Below are 20,810 nucleotides of genomic sequence, written 5' to 3'. Positions count from 1 at the left end.
AATATAATATAGACTGAATTTTAGTTCCAATGACCAATCTGATTTGCTAGAATTTGATCTTGCATTCATTAGTTTACTTTTTTTTTTTTTAATTGAGTAAATGTAACAAAAACCTAACAAAAGTAAGAATTGCAATTTCCCCTGCTTATTTGACGTATTTCCCAAACAACCACAGTTTGGTCCTTAGAAGTCCTCCATTTTCCAATTTGGCCCTCAAATTTTAAAAATTCAATTTGCATTAAATTCTAATTTTAGTCGTTCTCATTAAAGTCATAACTTAAATATGAAAGATAGATAATAAATAACGTCATATCACATCATCGTCAGCTTATAGATAACCTTTCGAGACCGAAGCCAAATTCTATATTTAATAAAAGTTGAAGTAATGATAGCTTAAAATTTTAGGAAATAAAATAAAGAGAAATAGGAAAAAAGAGATTGCATAACAAAATCCCCGTCTAACAAGTTCAACGACCATGGTGAAAAATAGATTGTATTCAAGAATCAAATTTATATATACACCTAAACTATTTTACATGACTTAAAATTATATATATATATATATATATATATATTTTTACATGGCGATAAACAATAACATAAAAGCATTAATATATTTATAACACAAAAATAATGGTTAAATTATACATTTTTATTCTTTTACTTTGAGTTAATTTGGTCCTGTACCCTACTACAGTTAGATCTCATAAATAGTTAATGTCATTAAAAATAAATAAAGTCCATATCATTAATGAACATAATTAATTTTAACGAGAAATTGACCTGACTTGATGCTATTTATACCAATTTGCAAAGTGACATTGACTTTCTAATTTTTTATTAATTAATGTTAAAATTTCCATGGAGGTGAAATCCATTAACTAGTCACCGACCCTATTGATAAAATACATGTTTAAATACCATTTAACCTTTCTCTCTTTTAGTTTCGTGTATGTAATTTCAAAACGTTTATTATTTTGTTCTATGTGCTTTCAACTTTTTTCAATTTTAGTTTCTATACTTTGGAAACGTCTATATTTTGTCCTTGTACACTTCAAAAGTTGACCATTTTGTAGTCTCTTCATTTTCATTTTTATCTCATTTTCGATCATAATTTTAGCATGATACTTCATTCACTGAATTTCTTGAAAGGTAGTCATAAACTTGTATTAAAAGATCTTCATTATGTATAAATTTTTTGTTAAAATTGTTCAAATAGGGACTCAAATTGATCAAAGTACGGAGACCAAAACATACATTTTAAGAGTACAATGACTAAAATGAACAAAAGTTAAAAGTACAAGGACCAAAATGACATTTTTACCGTGACTAAAAAGAATCAAAGTTATTAAGTCATTTATTTTAACAATAAGTTTCAAAGAAGAAAAAAAGAATTTCTAAATTACACACAATAATTTCTCAAAAGAAAGATATCATTTTTGTGGTATGAGACAACAATAAATTATAGTAATTTCTCAAAAGAAAGATATTATTTTTGTGGTAGGAGATAACAGTAAATTACCTACATTGACTGTACAACTTCAGTTTAAATAAATAAAACAAAGTCTATAAAATTTCAAAAGACTCATGAACTGTGATTACTCTTTAAGAAGAAAAAATAGAAAATCAAACTGTGAATGATTTCACTTGTCTATTAAAAAATACACATTTCTCTTTAGGGTTAGAGTATCAAAAGCTTCTAGAAGGAACATAAAAATGTGCTAGAAGAATATTCTCAAACCAATTAGTCAAAATTACCATAAGGGACAATATGAAGAAATTAATAACAAGTTCTCGACCATATGAATAATTTATTAATATTTATCCGTGCAATGATGACGTTGAAAATATAATATCAATCAAATTGCATTTTTTTTTCCATATATATTGCAAAAATATAATTTCTTTTGCTGCACTCAATACAAATTCTTCAATAAAGATTAATGATTAATCAAAAAAGGAGAAAGAAATGACTCAAAATGTCCTAACCTAATTTACGATGTGATTTCTTTGAAGTTTTTAAAATATAAGTTATCCTTTATTAACTTTTTTTTTTTTCCTTTTTGCATATGATACATTTATTTTAAGGTTTTGAAAACTGATAAACTAAATTCGCTAAGATTTACTTTTTCACGCACATATATATAACAAACAGAATTAGAATATAACACTATTTAAAGGAAAAAACTTAACTCACGAACATTCAGCAACTTTTAATATCTCATCATATCTCTTATATTTTTCTTCTTCTTTTTCTCTCTCTCCTTATTACATCTCATCTCTCCCATTTTTTCTCTTCTACAATGTTTTACCTTCATTTTTATATCTCTATTTTTTTAATTGAAATTTACTATCTTTTTATCAATTTTTTTAGTGTACTTTTCAATACCACATATTTATATTTAAAAAATAATATATTTTTCATTGTTACAAAAAAATCTTATGTTTTTCTCCTTGCAACATAAAGTAGAAAGTTGAACTTTAAAAAAAAAAATATTTGTCTTTTGGTTTATCTTCTTTTCTCATGTTTTTTCCTTTTTTAAAAGGTGTTAAAACTAAAATTATAGCTACATATACACCAGTCCCTCATTCAATATTTTTTCTATAACATAATATTACAATGATTCAAACTTTTAACCTATAAAAAAAAAGGACGAATATCTTAACCAATTCATTCATGTTCATAAAATTGACACCCACTCAAAATACAGTATTGTTACAGAAATTATGGCTATTAAAATATTAATATGTTAACCACTAACAATCAAAAGGGATGAAAAGACTTCTGTTAAACGACTGACGACAAGAAGCCAAGGAGAACTTTTTACAAAAATCAAGGACTAAAGAGAAGTTAATAATCCAAAAGAATGAACATGAAAGCTCAAAAACTAAATAGGATTCTTTTGGGAAAAAAATAAATAAGATTTGAGCCATATTTCTTTGCGTGTGTGTGTGGGGATATGTATGTGGGGGCAAGAGATCACAACAAACCATGCTATATTTGATGCGAGAAGACGAAAAGAGAGGAGGGTGAGGCATGGGGCCTCAGCCTCGGGATATTGACAAATTTCATGTGCCGTAAAGTGAAGAGAGAATCAAGGAAATGCCAAGCAGAAGTGGTCATAAATTTAGGCTTTTGGGTGCTTCATTTTTCTACCTGTTGTTGGCCACTACTGCCTCCCCTAAATAAAACCATCCAAAACAGAATTATACCCTCAAAATAATGGCTTCACCAAATGCTGGGGTTTGGTGGTGGACATAGCAGCTAGCACTACCACCAGCATTGTCCAAAATACTCATATGAAATGATCCCCCACTCTTTCTTCACCTTGATTTGATGCATTTTTGCCTCAGATATTTTGGTGTGATGAGTTTATCTTATACCAAAAGCTTGGTAAATTACCCCTATTCTATTCTCTAAGTTCCAAGACTTCAAAAGTTACAATTTAATCCTTGAATTTTGACAAATAATTCCATTTAGTGTATCTAAGTTTGTGTTGGACCTTTTTTTTTTTTCTCATTATTGTGGCCAACAAAAAATGGTAATGTCAGGTCAGACACCAAATGCAACTATTTATTCAAATTCCAGAGCTAAATGGACCAAAAGTTTAAAAAGGAAAAAACCTGAAGTTCTTAAAAAGGGTAATTTATCTAAAGCACTCTCCGAGGGTTGCTGAAATCTTTGGTATTTTTTAGTATGTTTTACATTAAACAGTTTTTTAGGACGGTTTTATAACCACATTCAAATGGGAAAATTTCTTTGTTATACAATACTACTCATGACTCATGTTTGTTGTTGCTTTTAGAAAATATACAATCTAAATGAACTTTCGATAAGAAAGCATTTTAAACATCATTCTCAAACAATGCATTTCTTTCTTCTTCTAGATAAAAAAATCTGCAATTGATTCAGAAAACCAGAAAGTTCAAAAAAAGAACGGTCTTAAATATCAAAATCTCGGGTGTTCACACATGTGTGCGAACAGAACCAGCTACCCAAAAGGAAGAAACTTCTATTGACAAATGTAATTAAAAAAGGTTGCTTAAAAACTGAAAAAATTCTCTTAGAGCTTGGAACCTACTTTCTAAAGCTGGGGCTCAAAGTGAAGCATTAACTAGGCAGGGGAATGGCTAAGGCAAAACTGGAAATGGAATGAGATGCTGATTGCAACAGCCTCACACTCCGAGGGAGAGGCTCTAATTGCATCTTGGTGGATGTCCATATCACAGCACATCAATCATATATTCTCCCCCCACTTTCCAATTCATTAATGTGCACAAAAGGGTTAAATTAACTCCTTTTTTCCTTATAAAATATCCCGAAGATGAGCTAACATTCAGTAGAAGATTGAGATATCGACCAAAATTAAATTGGTGGACTATATTCACACTCTAATACAGCTAATCTAGCACAACAAGCCCATGCCTCGTCCTCTCTTTACTTCTTTACCACAACTAAAATGAACGTGTCATATGAAAAAAAAAAAACGCTTGACATTCAATGGGCATTTGACTTTTGAAGTTAAATCGAAATTAAGCACAAACGACAGAAATGTGGTAACTTTAACCGCAGAAAATCAACAACTTCACAATGCTTATCCAATTAAACAAGACCCACCTCCCACCGGCAACACCAGCTGGACAAGGCTTGAAAAGTGAGGCCGATTTCTCAGAGGCATTTACACAAACAGGTGGTGCGCATGCAATTGCAGCAATAAAAGAAAAGGGAAAATAAATATATCCCAAACCCAAACGAGTGGAAAGTGAAATGTGTAGTGTGAATCGAACACAAGCAGACGATCGAAATCGGTCCCGGCCTCAGGGGCAGGGGGCCACCAGGTTGAAAACAGATTAATAAACAAAAAAAGAGAAGCATACAAGATTTGAATTTCGATTCCGTTTGACTCACCAAATTAGGCAGAGAGAGCAAGAGGAATTGAAGAACAGTAAAAGTAAAGAAAACTCACAGTGTGAGGAGGCGCTGACAGCGGCATGGCTGGGGGTTCGAATCTCCATTATCGAGAGGGATCTGTGTTGACCGTCGAATGCTCCACGTGCCCTCTCTGCCATTGAAGAACAGCTTCTACGCTTACGTACATGGAATGATAGAATTGAAATTTGCTTTTCGTACAGCCACTTTATCACATCACATGTCTTCGTCCCTTTCTTTATCTTGATTTGATTTGATTTCTATATCTTCGGCCTTTTTCTTTTTGGGAAAAATATCATTTTCATTATTAATAAGTTGAATACATACAATTAAATATCATTCCTTCGCATCATACTTTCATCCGCATCTAAATATATTTATAGATTCGATATTGATATGAAAAATAAATTAAAATTTTTATTATAGACAGAATATGAAAAATATCATTAATATATACATAATATTTATATTAATCATTTTAACTTATTTAGAAATAAAAAAATATTTATTTGTTAATTTAAATTTTTTTACAATTTTTGAATTTCTCTAACTTTTATTAAAATATCGATTGATATCGACGTTTTATCGATATTTCCATAAAATTGAGAATTTGATATTTTTATCAATATCGACATTTAAAACCTTTGTTGAATCCATTCCATAATAATTTTGTTTTTCTTTGTTTTTCTTTCTCTTTTAAAATATTGTTTTAATATTAAAAATGATGCTAAATATATCAAATGATACTTAATCTGGTAAGAATTCTAAATTTTAGCATAGCCCATATTATCCTCGAATAAAGATCGAGCTTCAAAACACCTCATGTGTTGTTTAACTAAAAAAATAGAACTTCTCAATTTTAGTGTTGATGTATTAAAAAATTTCAATCGGATCATTTTGTAAAAAGAAATGATAAATTTTGTTAATAACAATGTGATATATCGTTAAATTATTGTTATATTAATATATTTAAATATTACTTGATGCATCTAATTTGACCCTTCATTAACCAAATTTATTGATGTATCTAAATATGTCAATCAATTTTAATATATTATTTTACCGGAGTACTTAATTGATAAATTTTAATATATTAAAAATAACTTTTAAAATTTTAAAAGATTATGGACTAATTAATTAAAGACTATCTAGCTAGACCACGACACTATAATTGAATATATTTAGCCTTAAAAATTTAATTTATAGTCTCTAATTTAATTTATTTTTTATTATTAAGATGATAAGTGTTTTTGTAAACAAAAAGTTTCAACTAAACATAGATGATTTTTTTCCAAACGAAATGATTAAAACAATTTTGTTTTAATTAAAAAAAAGTGTAAATGACTCATTTTCGCAACTATTTAATCGAAAAATAACAAGCTCTGTTATTAGCCCACGTAAACCTAGTACAAATGGATTAATGCATATGATGGATCAAAATGTTAAAGATTCAAATTCTATATTGTCCAATTAAAAAATAAAAAAAAATATAGGAATTTTGATGAGTAAATTTGATCAAATAAAAAATTATAAGAATAGTATATATTATGACTCATTTTTATTTAAAAATAAATAAATTATTTTATAGTTGTAATATATTATATTAATGGATTTAAAACGTTTTAAAATATATTTTAATAAATTTTAGTAACCACCCATCATTAGAGTCCAAGAGCTGAAAGTGGGATGTTGATTTAGGACTTTTATTACAGTTGAGAATTGAGATATCATTTGATTAGTCATATGTCAATTTCATTTGATAAATAATTTTTTTTTGAAAAGGAATAAATAAAAAAAATTAATATAGAAACATTTGATAACTAAACATAAAACCATCTTTTAAAGATGTAACATTACTGTTTTAGCATTTTAAATCATTTAAAAAACCTCCAAACTTAAATTATTAAAACAATATAAGGACTACAAAACTGTATTGGAATCTTTTCCTCTACCTAATCAATTTTAACTTTAAATTTTTTATTTCATCTGAATTATAAACTCGAATGGATGGAAAAGCTATTTTCTTTTATAAAATGATTTTTGGTAATTAGGAGTATTATTACAATCGGTAGTCGAGTGAAACTATTTTTGAGAATATTTTTTTTAGTTTGACAAATTGAGGTATGAAGCTTTGAACCTCTGACCGTAAGAGAAGGAGTAGATATCAATACCGCAAAACTATGCCTATACTAGCTTTGTGAATACTAATTATTCTCGTCTTATTGAATGTTTTTTTAATTGAGTTGGAGCATTTTTCTTACGTATTTGATTTTGTGATTAAAACATTTTCACCTTTTAGTTTGAACATTTATGTGGTTTTTTGAAGGTTGAATTTTGCATTACTTTGTATTAAATATTAATTTGACTATTTATTCAAGTTTAGAGTTTAATGCGATGAAATTCAAAGTTTAAATTATAGTTTTTTTAATTTCTTTTGATTTTATCAAACTTATAATGGGGTTTGACAGAACTTTTGAAAAAAAAAAAACATTGGGTTTGATATAACTTTTGAAAAGGAAAGACATACTTTGAAATAAAATTTTCGGATAAGCACTAATTAAGCGTCTTAAGAATTTTTAAAATTACTTCGGATTATCGAGAAACTTAGAAAAATTTGATAATTGTACCGATCATCCAAACCTCACACTATTATTATTTCTAAAATGTTTTAATTGAAAAAAATATAATAAACCAAAATAAAATAATTAAAAAAAGTATAAATATTGAACTTTTTTTTATATAATTTGAAAACGATCCATGTATTTTAAACTTTTATTAATTTAACTTTTGTTGATGCGTGGATTTCGATCCTCCGGTTCTCCTCCTCGCACCCACCAAACTTGTTGATCTAGGACCAGTACCTGCAAAACCAAGCCGAGCTAAACCGGTGTGACTCTAGTCACACGGGCTTCGATGCTTAAGTTAGCAAGAGAATAACGTAAATGTAGTCAACTTTTTAGATGCCCTTACCTCTAAGGCTGGATCGCTACTTATAGCCATGAAGTTGTTCCAGAACTTTCCGTAGCTAACCCTAATTCCGTTGGAGGGCCTGGGCGAGATCGTGGATCGAAGACGGAGGGTCGCTGGAGGGCCATGGGCCGAGCACCAGGTCGGGACCGAGCCCCGGGTCGGGACCGAGCCCCTCGCGGCCCAGTGGGCTTCCTCTCGATCATCACCTGTACTTCGACTTCCGATTCCCATTGCATAACAGTTGCCCCTACTCCCAATGTGATGCTTTCGATCTCATTGGGAGTATAGCTTTTGTAGTGACCTATCTTGTCATATAGACCCGAGTCGATTGAGTTGTCGTATCATTGTGGGGCTCATGGCACCCTAGTTGCAGTGAGCTGTTTTATCTTCACGGGACACAAGGAAGTGTATGTCAATTTTCCCTTTCCTTGCAAGACCCGATGCAACCTGCCATGCAATTGTCACATCTACAGTAGACCCGTGCTTTGAGATCTCGAGGTGTTGGGTACCGAGCCGAGAAGTCACAAGAGTGTTGGGTACCGTGCCGAGCACACTTCAGTCCGTTGGGTAAAGACCTCTGGACCGAGAACCGTGCTATGAGTTAAGGGCTATTTAAACCCTTTCATCCTCCCCATTTCTTGTCAACCTCCCAACAAGATATTCATCTCTCTGCCCTGCTCTTTGTCGTATTTTCTTTTTTATATGGCTGGCCTTAATTTCGAGTGGATCTCTTCGGATGATGGGTCATCATCACGTCCTTCATCAGAATCTCAGTCATATCGTCCGTTTTGGATGGATAACTCCACTCTTATGGCGAATGACCTGCGTCGCTTGCGTTCGAAATACCGTATCCCGGATTCGGTTAGCCTTCGTCTTCTGAATCCGGGAGAGAGTATTGACGGCTTTTATCTCGGTGAAGTAGTATTTTATGCTGCGATGTTCCAATTTGAAGTTCGCCTACCATTGCCTCTTTTCCTTCAAAACTTTTTAGCTTTTAATCAAATAGCTCCTTTCCAAATCGTCCCGAACGGGTGGTCTACTTTGATCAGTTGCTTTATTTTGTGTTCGTACCTCGGGGGCGAGCAGCCTCTAACCACCGCGGATTTTATGTCGCTTTATTATCTCAAACATAGCCCCGAGGATAACTTTCATTTTTATGTTAGCTCCCGGAACCAAGTTCTTGTTATGGGTCCCTCCTCAGTGAAGTATTGGAAGAACGAATGGTTCTTTGTTGGCGGTGACTGGCTAGCCCGTGATGAGAGAAGGTTGTATTTTCCCGTCCTGACCGAGTGTAGGGATTTGGGTAAGTAGCTTCCGAGCTCCACCGGGACTTTCGCAAATGTCAATTCTGATATTCCTTTTCTTGTTGGCAGTTTCCAGTAATTGTGAGCTTACCGCCGAGGCAACCACTTTCTATCATACCGTTATCCAGCTACCAGATATCGATCGTTGGGGCCCAGATTTGGTTACTGAGCAAAACTTAGTGGATTTTGGCTTGGCCCCTTCCGTGCAACCCTTCAGGTCCTTGTCAAAATCCTCTCTTCACTTTGCATGAACGTCGCTTTTTACCTTTACCTTTATTTGTAGACATGTCGAGACGGAGTGCTTCCTTGTATGAAAAAGAGCGTCGCCGGAATGCCCGGGGTTTGGGGGCCGGCTCTAGTCGGGCTTCGGATATCGAGGTAACTGATTTGACCGAGGAGGGGCTCCCTTCACAACATGCTCGATCTTCCATGCCTCCGACAGCTCCGAGGCGTTTCGCCCGACTTCATGGGACATTTATCCCGTCCTCCCCTCGAGGTCATCCAGGGAGCTTCTCTCAAGTCCCAATCTTCACTTTCTCTGGCCCATATAATGCTGACGCTGACAGGACAGCCTACCTGGAAAGAGCATTTAGTCTCTGGCAAGGCCTCGGCGATTCATCAAGCGGGTCAGACTTTGGTCTGTCAAATCCTCAGCACAGTATCAGCACATGCCTTAGCGGTCTCCACCAGGTGAGTGCTTGGTAACCTCAAGTATTTGTCATAGCATTCTCCCCTAACGTCGAATTTTATCGCTGGCAGACTTTCAACCGTCTGGTGGTATTCTCGGGTCGGGTTGCTGATGAAATTAACTATCTCCGCTGCCATTATGCCCCTCGGGAGGAGCTGGAACAGACCATTTCTTCCTTCAACCAGGCCAACAACCTTCTAGAGGGTACCCAACGTGAGTTGGAAACAAAAAAGAGAAAATCTCGAGACGATCCAGCTAACCTGCAGAGGAGACTTGACGAGGCCAACGCTCGACTCTCTAATTCTGAGTTCTTCGCCGGAGAATTCAAGAAAACTCAGGAGTACGTTGACTTGCAAAACTCTGTCATGGAGTGCGGTGTTTTCTAGTCTCTCCGTCAGGTTTCTACTCAACACCCTGGCATTGACTTTTCCTTCCTCCTGGAGCGTTTTAGGGTCGAGCGTGACGCTCCTGACGACATGGATGACGACCAGGACGAGTAATAGGGTAGCTTGAGCGAGTCATTTTACAGTTGACTTTTATGTGCTTTGTCACCACGTTGCTTGTATTTCTTTTCTTTGGAATCATCAATTAATCCTCTTACCAGTCACTTACTGGCTTACGGCTCTAACTCCGATGGAGTTTTGTTGCTTTCATTTCCGTAGGTTTTTAACCCGTTGGTCATAGCCAATGGTTTTACACCCGCTGTTGTTTTTGCCTTTTACTCCAGGTCAATCGACCCGCTTCTGGTTTGGCCGTGTTGAGATTGTTTAATTGTTCTTTCCAAACGTGTCGATTAAAGTAGATTCATGCTTCGTCGCACGTGATCGACGTCGAGTGGTGGTCGGACCCGAGCCGTGTTCAGTTGAAAATAAGACCTATTGACAAAAATAGGCTATCTCATAAAACCACCGATTAATGTAGATTTGTGCCCGTTCGCAGTTGGTCGATGCCAACAGCGGTCGAACCCGAGCAGTGGTCGGTCCCGAGCCCTGCTCGGCCTGCTCGGCTATAGCTGATTTTACCGTCGCCGTGTAGAGTTGGATTTACCAAGCTTACGTTACGTCGTTGAGTAGTCGTAGTCAGTACCCATTGCCCCCTACTCTCAAGTGTATTGTCGATATCTTTTGAGAGTACGCTTGTAGACGAGGCAAAGTGTTTTATCAAAGTCGCTCAGTATCTCGTTTTGGATTTAAGAGATATAGTTGACAGAGAACCAAACAAATGAATACTTTATTGATCAAGAGAAGTAATAATTAAAAATCTTGCTAAAAGTAGAGAAACAAAAAACAACCACATTTGAAGGAAGAAAGGAAAAGTCAACAGCCCCCCTTAGTAGAAGTCCTGTCGTTGTCTCTCATTGAGGTATAGTAGCATTCCCGCGACACTCATTGTTCTCCTTTAATCTCTCCTACCCTACCTGGTGTTGGGAACTTCATGGACTGGTGATATGTGGATGGTATTGCTTTGAGCATATGCATTGTCGGTCTTCCCAATATTGCGTTGTAGGAGGATGTGTAGTTAACGACCAAAAAGTCCACCATCTTGGTGACGCTCTTCGGCCCACTTCCGAACGTTACATGCAACTCTATCCTCCCTTCGGGAATGACCCGTTCCCCTCCAAATCCTACCAGTGGTGCTGGACTGCTCTTAAGCACCTTTTCTTCTAGATCCATAGCTTTATAGTCTGTCTAGGAGATGATATCCGCCGAGCTGCCCCCATCCACCAAGATTCGATGTACCTTCACATTTGCTATCTTCAAAGTGATAACCAGTGCATCGTTATGAGGGTGAAGGAGGTGAGTCGCTTCGTCCTCTGAAAACTCAATCGTCACCGACCGGTTTGTAGTATACGCATGGTAGACCTCATTTTGCTCGCGACTCGGCCTAGCTTCTCGCACGTCTGCTTTTCTTTTTCTCGCAGATTCTCTTTCTATGGGGCCTCCCATTATAGTTCGAATCTCTCGGGCGGGAGATTTCTCGCTTTCGCCGTTTTGTGTCGCTTTAGGTTCCTCTACATACTCTTGGAGGTAGCCTCTTCGGATTAGTCCTTCTACCTCTTCCTTGAGATCAAAATAATCTTGAGTTGCATGGTTGTGATCCCGGTGGAAAAGGCAATATCGGCCTTTACTTCGCTTAGTTGACGGGACCTTCATCCTCTCCGGCCACTTAAGCAACCTTTGGTCTTTGATCTCCATCAGCACTTGCTCGAGTGGAACGGTGGTCGGGGTATACTTTTCAAATTTTCGGGGTGGATCTTTCTGGCTACTCCGATCCCTCTTCTCCCATCTCGACCCCTGCGGTTTATCTCCCGACCTCTCCCTCTTTTGGTCGGTTCGCTTTCCGTCTGGCTCCCTTTTTGAGTAAAAGAACTCACCAGCGCTCATGTACCTCTGAGCTCGGCTCAGCGTCTCCGAGAAGGTACTTGGTGTTTTCTTTCCGAACGAAAACGACAAATGTTCATCCCTGACGCCGGACATGAAGGCCAGCAGAGATACAACGTCTGTAAGGCTTTCTATCTGCAGCTTCTCCTTGTTGAACCGAGCTACATAGTCGTGCAGACTCTCTGTCGTCCTCTGTTTAATGGTTAAAAGATAGGCCACGGGTCGGCTCCGACACCGTCCCCCTACAAACTGGGTCACGAATGCTCTGGCCAAGCTCTTGAAACTCGAGATTGACCCTCGTTTAATTGTCGAAACCATATTCTGGCCGACCAGTTTAATGTAGTCGAGAATACCCGGCACCTGACCGCTTCCGACACTCCGTAGATATCCATCCATTCCTGATAAGCATCTAGATGATCCACTGGGTCGGTCGTCCCGTCGAATTGTTTCACTGTGGGTAGCTTGAATTTTGGAGGGACCTTCTCTCTCATGATCTCCTCCGTGAATGGTGAGTCGGCTTGATCCAGTAGTTCTTCGAGGTCGAATCCCTTCTCCTTCTGGTTATGTCGCTTCTCTGAGGACTCTGGCCGATCTACCGGCTTGCCTTTGTCGAGACTTACCAGCTCAGAGTTTCTGTCATCATGGTCCCTCTTGCCCTCATTTGGTGCCGGGGATTTATGTTGCTTTTTCATCTTCTGGGAGTTGAAAATTCGGGTTCGTCGCCTGGTACTTCCACCTATCCGCAACTTGCTCCCTGCACTGTTCGTTGACTCCTCGGTCTCGCTTTGCGCTGGGCCCTTCCCCTTTCTCGGGTCTCTGACAAGGGGCACCTCGTCGGACTCTTGTCGCTCGAATTGTCGAAGGACTTGGGTCATGCGTTGAAGCATGCCCTGTACCTTGTCTTCCAAGACCGCGAACTGCTTTTGGAGTGGCTCAGGGGTCGTTAGTACATGCGCCTCGGGCAACCCCTCCTGACGTTCTAGGTTTGGCTGGCTGGTCCCATCCTCGGGTCCTCCAACCTGGGGGTCGTCCAAGTTCAGCCTCCTCTTGGCAGAGCAGTTATCATCAGAGCGTCGTGGACTCCTTTCTGGTGTCATGTTGCTCAGCTGGATGCTTTAAATCTTCTCTTCCCCACAGACGGCGCCAATTGTTGATGCGTGGATTTCGGTCCTCCGGTTCTCCTCCTCGCACCCACCAAACTTGTTGATCTGGGACCAGTACCTGCAAAGCCAAGCCGAGCTAAACCGGTGTGACTCTAGTCACACGGGCTCCGATGCTTAAGTTAGCAAGAGAATAACGTAAATGTAGTCAACTTTTTAGATGCCCTTACCTCTAAGGCTGGATCGCTACTTATAGCCATGAAGTTGTTCCAGAACTTTCCGTAACTAACCCTAATTCCGTTGGAGGGCCTGGGCGAGATCGTGGATCGAAGACGGAGGGTCGCTGGAGGGATGTGGGCCGAGCATCGGGTCGGGACTGAGCACTGGGTCGGTACCGAGCCCCGGGTCGGGACCGAGCCCCTCGCGGCCCAGTGGGCTTCCCCCCGATCATCACCTGTACCCCGACTGCCGATTCCCATTGCATAACAACTTTTAATTTTTAAGAATAGATATTTCTACTTTTGAAAAATAACTATATTAATTTCTTAATTTTTCTATCTCATTTATTTTGATCATAATTTTAACATAATAATCTACTCACTAATTTTAAAGTATTTTGTTGCGTATAAAATTTGTGTTATAATTTTACAAATAAAGATATATTTGATAATTTTTTAGAAGAATAGATATCAAAATAGACATGTTTTAGAAATATAAAATTTAAATTAACTAAAATTAAAAATAAAATAACCAAAATAAACACAGAGGAATAACATATAAACTAAAAAGACATTTAAACCGAGAAAAGAAAAGTGAGGATGAAAATAGAATTAAAACGAATTTATAACGCGTGGGGTTTTCCAGAATGACAAGTCGGTGAGAAGAAGCTGATTTCGAATTCTTCAACGACACGGAAATCAAGAGCGAAGAGGAAAAGGAAAAAAAAATAAAATAAAATAAAATATTAAACATATTTTTGTTGTTCGTTTCACAGCCCCAAACGAAACCCTAACCCTAAGCTTCGTTCTGTTTTCCTGTGCCACCCGCCATTGATTTAAATACCACCAGCTTCCTCATTCTCCAACCATTCTCAATTTTCCTCCATTATTTTCTTCTTCTCTGGGCTCCCCTTGAATTTTATTCGACCCCCTCTTCCCCAATCTCTTTGATTTTCGGGCCTCTGCAAATCGATCCGGTGGTTCCAGTTTTTGACTCTGGATCTTCTTTTTCTTTCATCCGCCGAAATAGATCAGAGAATTTTTGAAAGGGTTGTGAATGGTGGAAGAAAATTCTAGTAGTAGTAATTACATGCGCTCCCTTTTGGATTCAAGGGCGAGCGCTCGTCTTCCTCTGTCCGCTGCTTCTTCTTTCGCTTTTGGTTCTTGCAAGGAAGGCTGGTACTACCGCTGCCTCGGTGTTGACCCTTGAGATCGCGATCTCGTTTCTCGCTCTCTCTTTATCGATACCCCATTTGAAGGATTTTTTATTTTTCTGATAGTTCGTTTTTTTTTGTTCGATTTTTTGGTCGCCACGCTAGCTTCGGTAAGTTTCTCGGGGCTATCGTCGGTAGCCGATTCTCTGTTTCGAATATAATTTGAGGGAAAAAGAAGGGATTGGAATATTTGGGATTTTGATTTTCTTTCTTTACAACGCAACGATGTTGCTGTACAAGCATAAGAAGAACCAGAATGTTAAGGGCAACAGGCTCTTGATCAGCATCAATGTGCTGGGAAGCGCTGGTCCGATTCGATTTATTGTGAGCGAGGAGCAACTTGTTGCTGCTGTTATTGATACCGCGCTGAAATCCTACGCGCGAGAGGGCCGCCTGCCGATTCTTGGCTCCGATCTTAACGATTTCCAGCTATACTGCCCAAATGCTGGACCAGATGGTAATTCGAGCATATCTTTTTCCTCAATTCGATCGTATTGCAATTTTCACTACACTTATCTACTGCATGTTTCGAATCTGAAAGCCTGGAGATAATTAAGATGCTATTCTTAAATTTATCATTTCGTTTCTTAAATTTCTGTGTTGGGATCTCTGTTCTGGCATTTTGTGATGTGGATCTCTGTGTTTAATGTTGATGTGTTATGATCAGGATAGAAAATTAAAATCTGGGATATTGTTTTTCTGCAGCCTTGAGTCCATGGGACGCAATCGGCTCACACGGAGCTCGAAACTTCATGTTGTGCAAGAAGCCACAACCAGAGAAGATGGGAGAAGATGCAAAATCACCACCAGGGCCACCCATCTCCTCCCGAAAAGGGCCAGGGAGCTGGAGATCATGGATCAACAGGTCTCTGAATTTGAAAATCTATTCCCATTGAATCCGTATGTCGACAATGATGGGTTATTGCTGCCAATTAGGTTTGTTTTTCGTCGTTTATTGTGCCCCAATCCCTTTTGGGGGCCAAATACCTCCGAGAGGAGTTCTGGACCCTTGGCAATTTGGTTTTTTTTCTTTCCCCTTTTCTTTATGTAGTCTTGTCGGACCCAAGCTTCAACTCTCCAAAAGTTGGGTGGCTCCCTTTAGAAATAAGCTCTGTACTTCTTCAGAGTTGTATCCCTTTGAAATAAATTACATTCTAGTTTTTCACTAGCCATGTATTGTCGAACCTGCTTAAGTCTCAGGAAAGAAGATGAAGTAGTTGTTCGGTTATGCTTTTTTGAGCTCTTGAACTCAAATATGCTAGAATTCTTCAAGTTGAGTTTCATGTCTTATGATCAATCTGATTGGTGAGATTACTGAACATATTCGGGTGAATATTATTATATTAGAAGTGTTGTTTGGATCGAAAAATGAAGGGGTGGTGTTGAGCAGTTTGAGGAATTGTATAATTGATGATAATGTTTAGTAAAAGCTGCTGGTGGTGTGATGTGATTGTGAGATTTGTATGAAAATTTGATGATCCGTACCACGTTCTTGTGGAATCTGATTATGTCATTGGACTGAAAGTCTTTTTCCACGAATGGTGTATGGGTCACATCTATCCCTTTTCTTACAAATTATAATTATAATTATTGTTACTTTAGGAACAGAGATTGTTTTTTAATATTTTTGTTGGGGGGAGTGATTTGAAATCTTGATTGGTTTGTATATCTTTCTCCATCCCTAACTTTCTTGTTGGGATAGCAAAGAATCATCCCTAATTAATGTAATAGAATTCTCTTTTTTTTTTTCCAACAATAAATCAAGTCCTATTTATAAAACTTAATTCCCACCCTACCTACTATTACTCTCGTGCTCTTCACCAACTGATGTGACTTCAATACATGTTTACTTAATACAAAAACTACAATGATTATTTTAAAAAAGACCAAGAACTAAAAAATATATATTTTGAAAATTAAAAAAGCAGAATGAAATAAATCTAAATGAGACTTAAAAGAAAAAATCTCCCATATATAATAACTTGATGAATATTATAGGAGAATTGTTGGAACCCAAAACCTTGTGTTGATGAAAAAGGTATTATAATATAAATAATTCAAAGTAGCATGAGTAAAATGTGGTGGTGGTGTGTGATGTGATTGTGGGTTTTTGTAAATATTTTGAAGCTCCCTACACAAAGTTTCTTCTTTCTTTCTTTCTTTCTTTTTTTCAATTTTTATTTTATGTACATAAAGTTCTCTTATGGAAATCTGACCATGTCATTTAGATTTGGATTACAAGTCATTTTCCAATACCATCCCTTTCAATTATATATCAAATAGTGGGTCACTATGTCTATTGACTATAATAACCCCACTCTTATCTATCCTTTTTTTTCCTCTTCCTTTTCCACCAAGTAATGAAATAAAATTATATGTTTCTTTTCTCTCTCCAAACTTCCATGTTTAATCGGACTGTTAAGATTGTATCAATTTAATCCTTCATTAACTACAATGATGCATCTAGAACGCTTTCAAATTCGTGTCTAATAAATTTAAATAATAATAAATAATTAATTACTTTTTAAATAGAAATATTTTTTTTAGTACAATATGTGAAAATGGGAGTTGAAAATATATGTCAATTATCATTAGTTATATTCATTTTGCATAAAAAAAACGTTTAATGCAAAACCATTATCAATTAAAATAATAATAGCCCACTATCTAGAGTACATGTTACTTTTAGTTTACCACGCCTGTTATATAGAGTACAAAAATTCAGTACAATATTACACATCAGACCAATATTTCACACCAAACCAAACACATCACAAAAAAAAAAAGGGAAAAAAAACAATTTCAGTCTTATTTTTTAACATTATGATTTGAATTTAATCCATCATCCCCATTATGTTGTGTTTAAAGATTATGAAGGATGTCCCAAAAAGAAAAATTCAATGCAAGAAATTATTTATAAATATAACAAGCTTTGTCCTGACTAAATAATTCATTATTGAATATATAATAATGTAGCATATATTTAAAATTTTAAATTGAGTTTATGTTTTAAAATATTATCTTATTCAAACAAGTCAAAAGAAAATTGGGGCAAATCATTTTTTTAGAGTACAACTAATGGTACTCATTAGATTCCTTGCCTTCTTTAAAAATACAGCTACTAATTGGTTGTAAAGATTGGAATTTTGTTAATTTCGGAGAATGAAAATTTTCGAAAAATTAAGATTAAAGTGTAGGGAAAAAAATGTACGTTAACTAAAATTGAAATTGATTCATTAATAGGATGAGTTTATCTGACCGAAGATAATTTTAACTATATACATATAAAATAATTGCAACGCAATACTCTTGTAACTTTGATTGCATGCAAACATGATATCAATTCTACTTCTCATACACAACGGTCCATTTGACAATGCAACCTCCTTCTCTTACGTCCCCCTCCTTCTTTATGTATGTCTTTAATCAAGTTCTTACTTTTATAACTAAATACTAATCAGTATATATAAATTTACTATCAAATTATGTTATTAGTATATAATAATATTGCTTAATAGTTGCCAACATGTAGCTCGGTGGTAATTGACATTTATTTCTTAAAGTCGGAGGTTCAAACTCCATACCCACAATTTGTTGTACTAAAAAAAAACATTGCTTGTGATCTAATATTTTCCATACTAACAAATCGTTTCAAGTATCAATCCGGACATAGTTCAGTAGATAAAAGAGACTTGTTACCATCTCAACCATCACACGCGGAATTCACTCATTTAAAACATCACACAATATTATTTAGTTAATTATATTACAAAAACAATAAACAGATGAAAAAGTATATCCAAAACGTTTCACACCAAACCAAACACAGCATAAAAAAAGTGGCAATATCAGCCATTAAATTGAAATCAAAAGCTTATTATTCATTAAGAAGATGAGCCTCTGTGGCTGCGATCACTTTCACTGCAAGGTCCATGTAGGCCTCTGGACGTGCAACCTCGTCGTTCCACTTCTCGTAGTCGATCGTCAATTTCACGACGCAACCCTCCTTTTCTTTTTCCCCTTCTTTGTTCGGGTCAACTTGAATGGTAACCTTAAGATGCTTATAATGGTGTCTCAGAAGGTCTCCTTCCACCACTTTAAAGATTATCGTTCTCTTCTCATCATCCACTTCTTCTACCTTTTCTTTTAGGTTCAGAGCCTCCCCGTCTAATCAATTTGAGTGTTATTAGATCAAATAGCATGAAGATAATATTTACTATAAAGTTTAAAATTTTAAAAATGTAACAATTAATACGTAGGTTAATCAAGATAAAAATATATGGATTGATTTTCATCATCCAAGTCAATCGATGATTAGTAAACTTAAAATGTTAAATTTGTGATTTCTTTTTAAGTTGATACATTTATAATTACTTCTGCACAAAAAATATACACATTTATAAATATTTTGGAGAATGAATGTGCCACTTCATGATAAATTTTGAGCAAACGCCTTTTGGGCCCATTAATTAACGGGCCTTGATTCAAGCAGCAGGTCACAGTACAGTACAGGTTGGTTCTGCTGCGGCCCATACGTTTTCTAAATGATAATATTTTTATAAAAAGAAAATCTTAAAATTAAAATTTTTGTTAGATTATAAATTTGGTACATATAGTTTGAACCTAACTTCAATCGGGCCCCTAAAGTTTGAGTTTATTAATTTTAATTTAGTCTATATTGTCTAATAGTTTCAATATTATCTTCATAGTTTATTCAAACCTCAGCAATAATCCTTAACCTACTTTTTTATCCACACCCAAAAAATCGACTCACTTTTCCCTATTTTTTACTGTACCTAAAACATAATATAATTAGCTAACACAGTCAGCCACGGACTCGTTTTTTGTTTCTCGTTTATAATTTTATTAAAAAATCTAATCATTTGGCAATTATTTATGTTCTTGTTTCTAATTTGTTTCAAAACATAATAGAAATATTATCATGAGCGTTGAGGCCAAACAATTCTATTTTTCTTTATTAAAAAAAAATGTGAACGTTGTCAAACAACCCAAACTTATATATATCACATATTTAATATGATAACCACCCGAAAAATTAATGAAAATTTAGTTATAACTGAAATTAAACCCAAACTAGAACTAGAAACTAGATTGGGCAGTGAACCCAAAATCATAACAACCAAGTAAATAAAGCGCACACAATTATCATATTATCCAAAATACTATAAGTACAAAAACTAAATTATTACGTTTTTATAGTTTGAAGTTAAAAATAAATTATAAAGAGGTGAAAGCGAACATAGCTAAGTGGTAATTAACGGACTAAAAAAGTTGAAGTTGTACTTAAAAAAAATTAATAATAATAAAAAAGTTATAAAGGGATATATATGTGAGTTATGTTAAACTCACCCAAGTGGTAGTTCCAATGCTTGACAGATCCCACAGTGTCCCAATCACCATGATGCAGCTCAACAGATTTCAAATGTTGGGAACAAACAGTGGGTAACAAATGCATTTCCTTTCTAAACACTTGGTAAAACCTATTTGCCTCTGCCTTTATCTCTATTTCTCTCTCCAATTTCCCTTCCAAACCCATTTTTTAAAACTTTAAAACTTTTCCTTCTTTTGCCCTTCTTATATAGAGAAATTTGCAGCATATCTCCAACCCCAACCATTGATTATTGTTTCATCCAAAAAGTCACAACACCATTTAATTTCTTGTTATACAATATGAAAGTGAAGTATATGGAATTATTTTATTATTGGTCTAACACTCCCAATATATCTATATGAAATATCTTGTTTTTGTATTGAGATCGTGTAAAATATGATACGATTAAAGTATTAGAATAAGTTCAATGAGATATCTCGTGAATATAATATATCTATGTTGGATATTGGTTGAAGATTTTAATCAAAAGTTTAGATAATGGGATTATAAAGTCAAAGATTGATGAAACTGAATTGATTCGGCTGATTGGAAGAAAATGTTGATTAGAGGTTAGATTTGAAAAAAAATATTTTTTTGAGCATTAGGCATGTTT

General features: G+C 35.6%; 2 protein-coding genes across 2 annotated transcripts; one reads left to right on the top strand and one right to left on the bottom strand.

Moving 5' to 3' along the window:
* Window positions 1-14,358: 14,358 nt before the first annotated feature.
* LOC111020076 (uncharacterized protein At4g22758) lies at window positions 14,359-16,088 on the top strand. Its single transcript, XM_022296638.2, has 2 exons — window positions 14,359-15,262; window positions 15,511-16,088. Exons 1-2 carry the CDS (start codon window positions 15,031-15,033, stop codon window positions 15,699-15,701), a joined length of 423 nt encoding a protein of 140 aa, XP_022152330.1. The 5' UTR covers window positions 14,359-15,030; the 3' UTR covers window positions 15,702-16,088.
* Window positions 16,089-18,535: 2,447 nt separating this feature from the next.
* On the bottom strand, window positions 18,536-20,391 carry LOC111020077 (MLP-like protein 31). Its single transcript, XM_022296639.2, has 2 exons — window positions 20,176-20,391; window positions 18,536-18,972 (listed from the first exon to the last, which is right to left on the bottom strand). Exons 1-2 carry the CDS (start codon window positions 20,360-20,362, stop codon window positions 18,683-18,685), a joined length of 477 nt encoding a protein of 158 aa, XP_022152331.1. The 5' UTR covers window positions 20,363-20,391; the 3' UTR covers window positions 18,536-18,682.
* Window positions 20,392-20,810: the final 419 nt, after the last annotated feature.

The sequence above is a fragment of the Momordica charantia genome, assembly GCF_013281855.1.
Source record: "Momordica charantia cultivar OHB3-1 chromosome 4 unlocalized genomic scaffold, Mcharantia_2.0 BLBB01000004.1, whole genome shotgun sequence".
Classification (NCBI taxonomy): Eukaryota; Viridiplantae; Streptophyta; class Magnoliopsida; order Cucurbitales; family Cucurbitaceae; genus Momordica; species Momordica charantia.
The sequence above is the reverse complement of the archived record's forward strand: the minus strand, read 5'-3'. Positions and strand labels throughout refer to the sequence as shown.

Coding starts and splice junctions, on each gene's coding strand:
- LOC111020076 (XM_022296638.2), top strand. CDS start 15,031: ATGTTGCTGTACAAGCATAAGAAGAACCAGAATGTTAAGGGCAACAGG. Junction 15,263..15,510: donor CCCAAATGCTGGACCAGATG/GTAATTCGAGCA, acceptor GTTTTTCTGCAG/CCTTGAGTCCATGGGACGCA.
- LOC111020077 (XM_022296639.2), bottom strand. CDS start 20,362: ATGGGTTTGGAAGGGAAATTGGAGAGAGAAATAGAGATAAAGGCAGAG. Junction 18,973..20,175: donor GCATTGGAACTACCACTTGG/GTGAGTTTAACA, acceptor CAAATTGATTAG/ACGGGGAGGCTCTGAACCTA.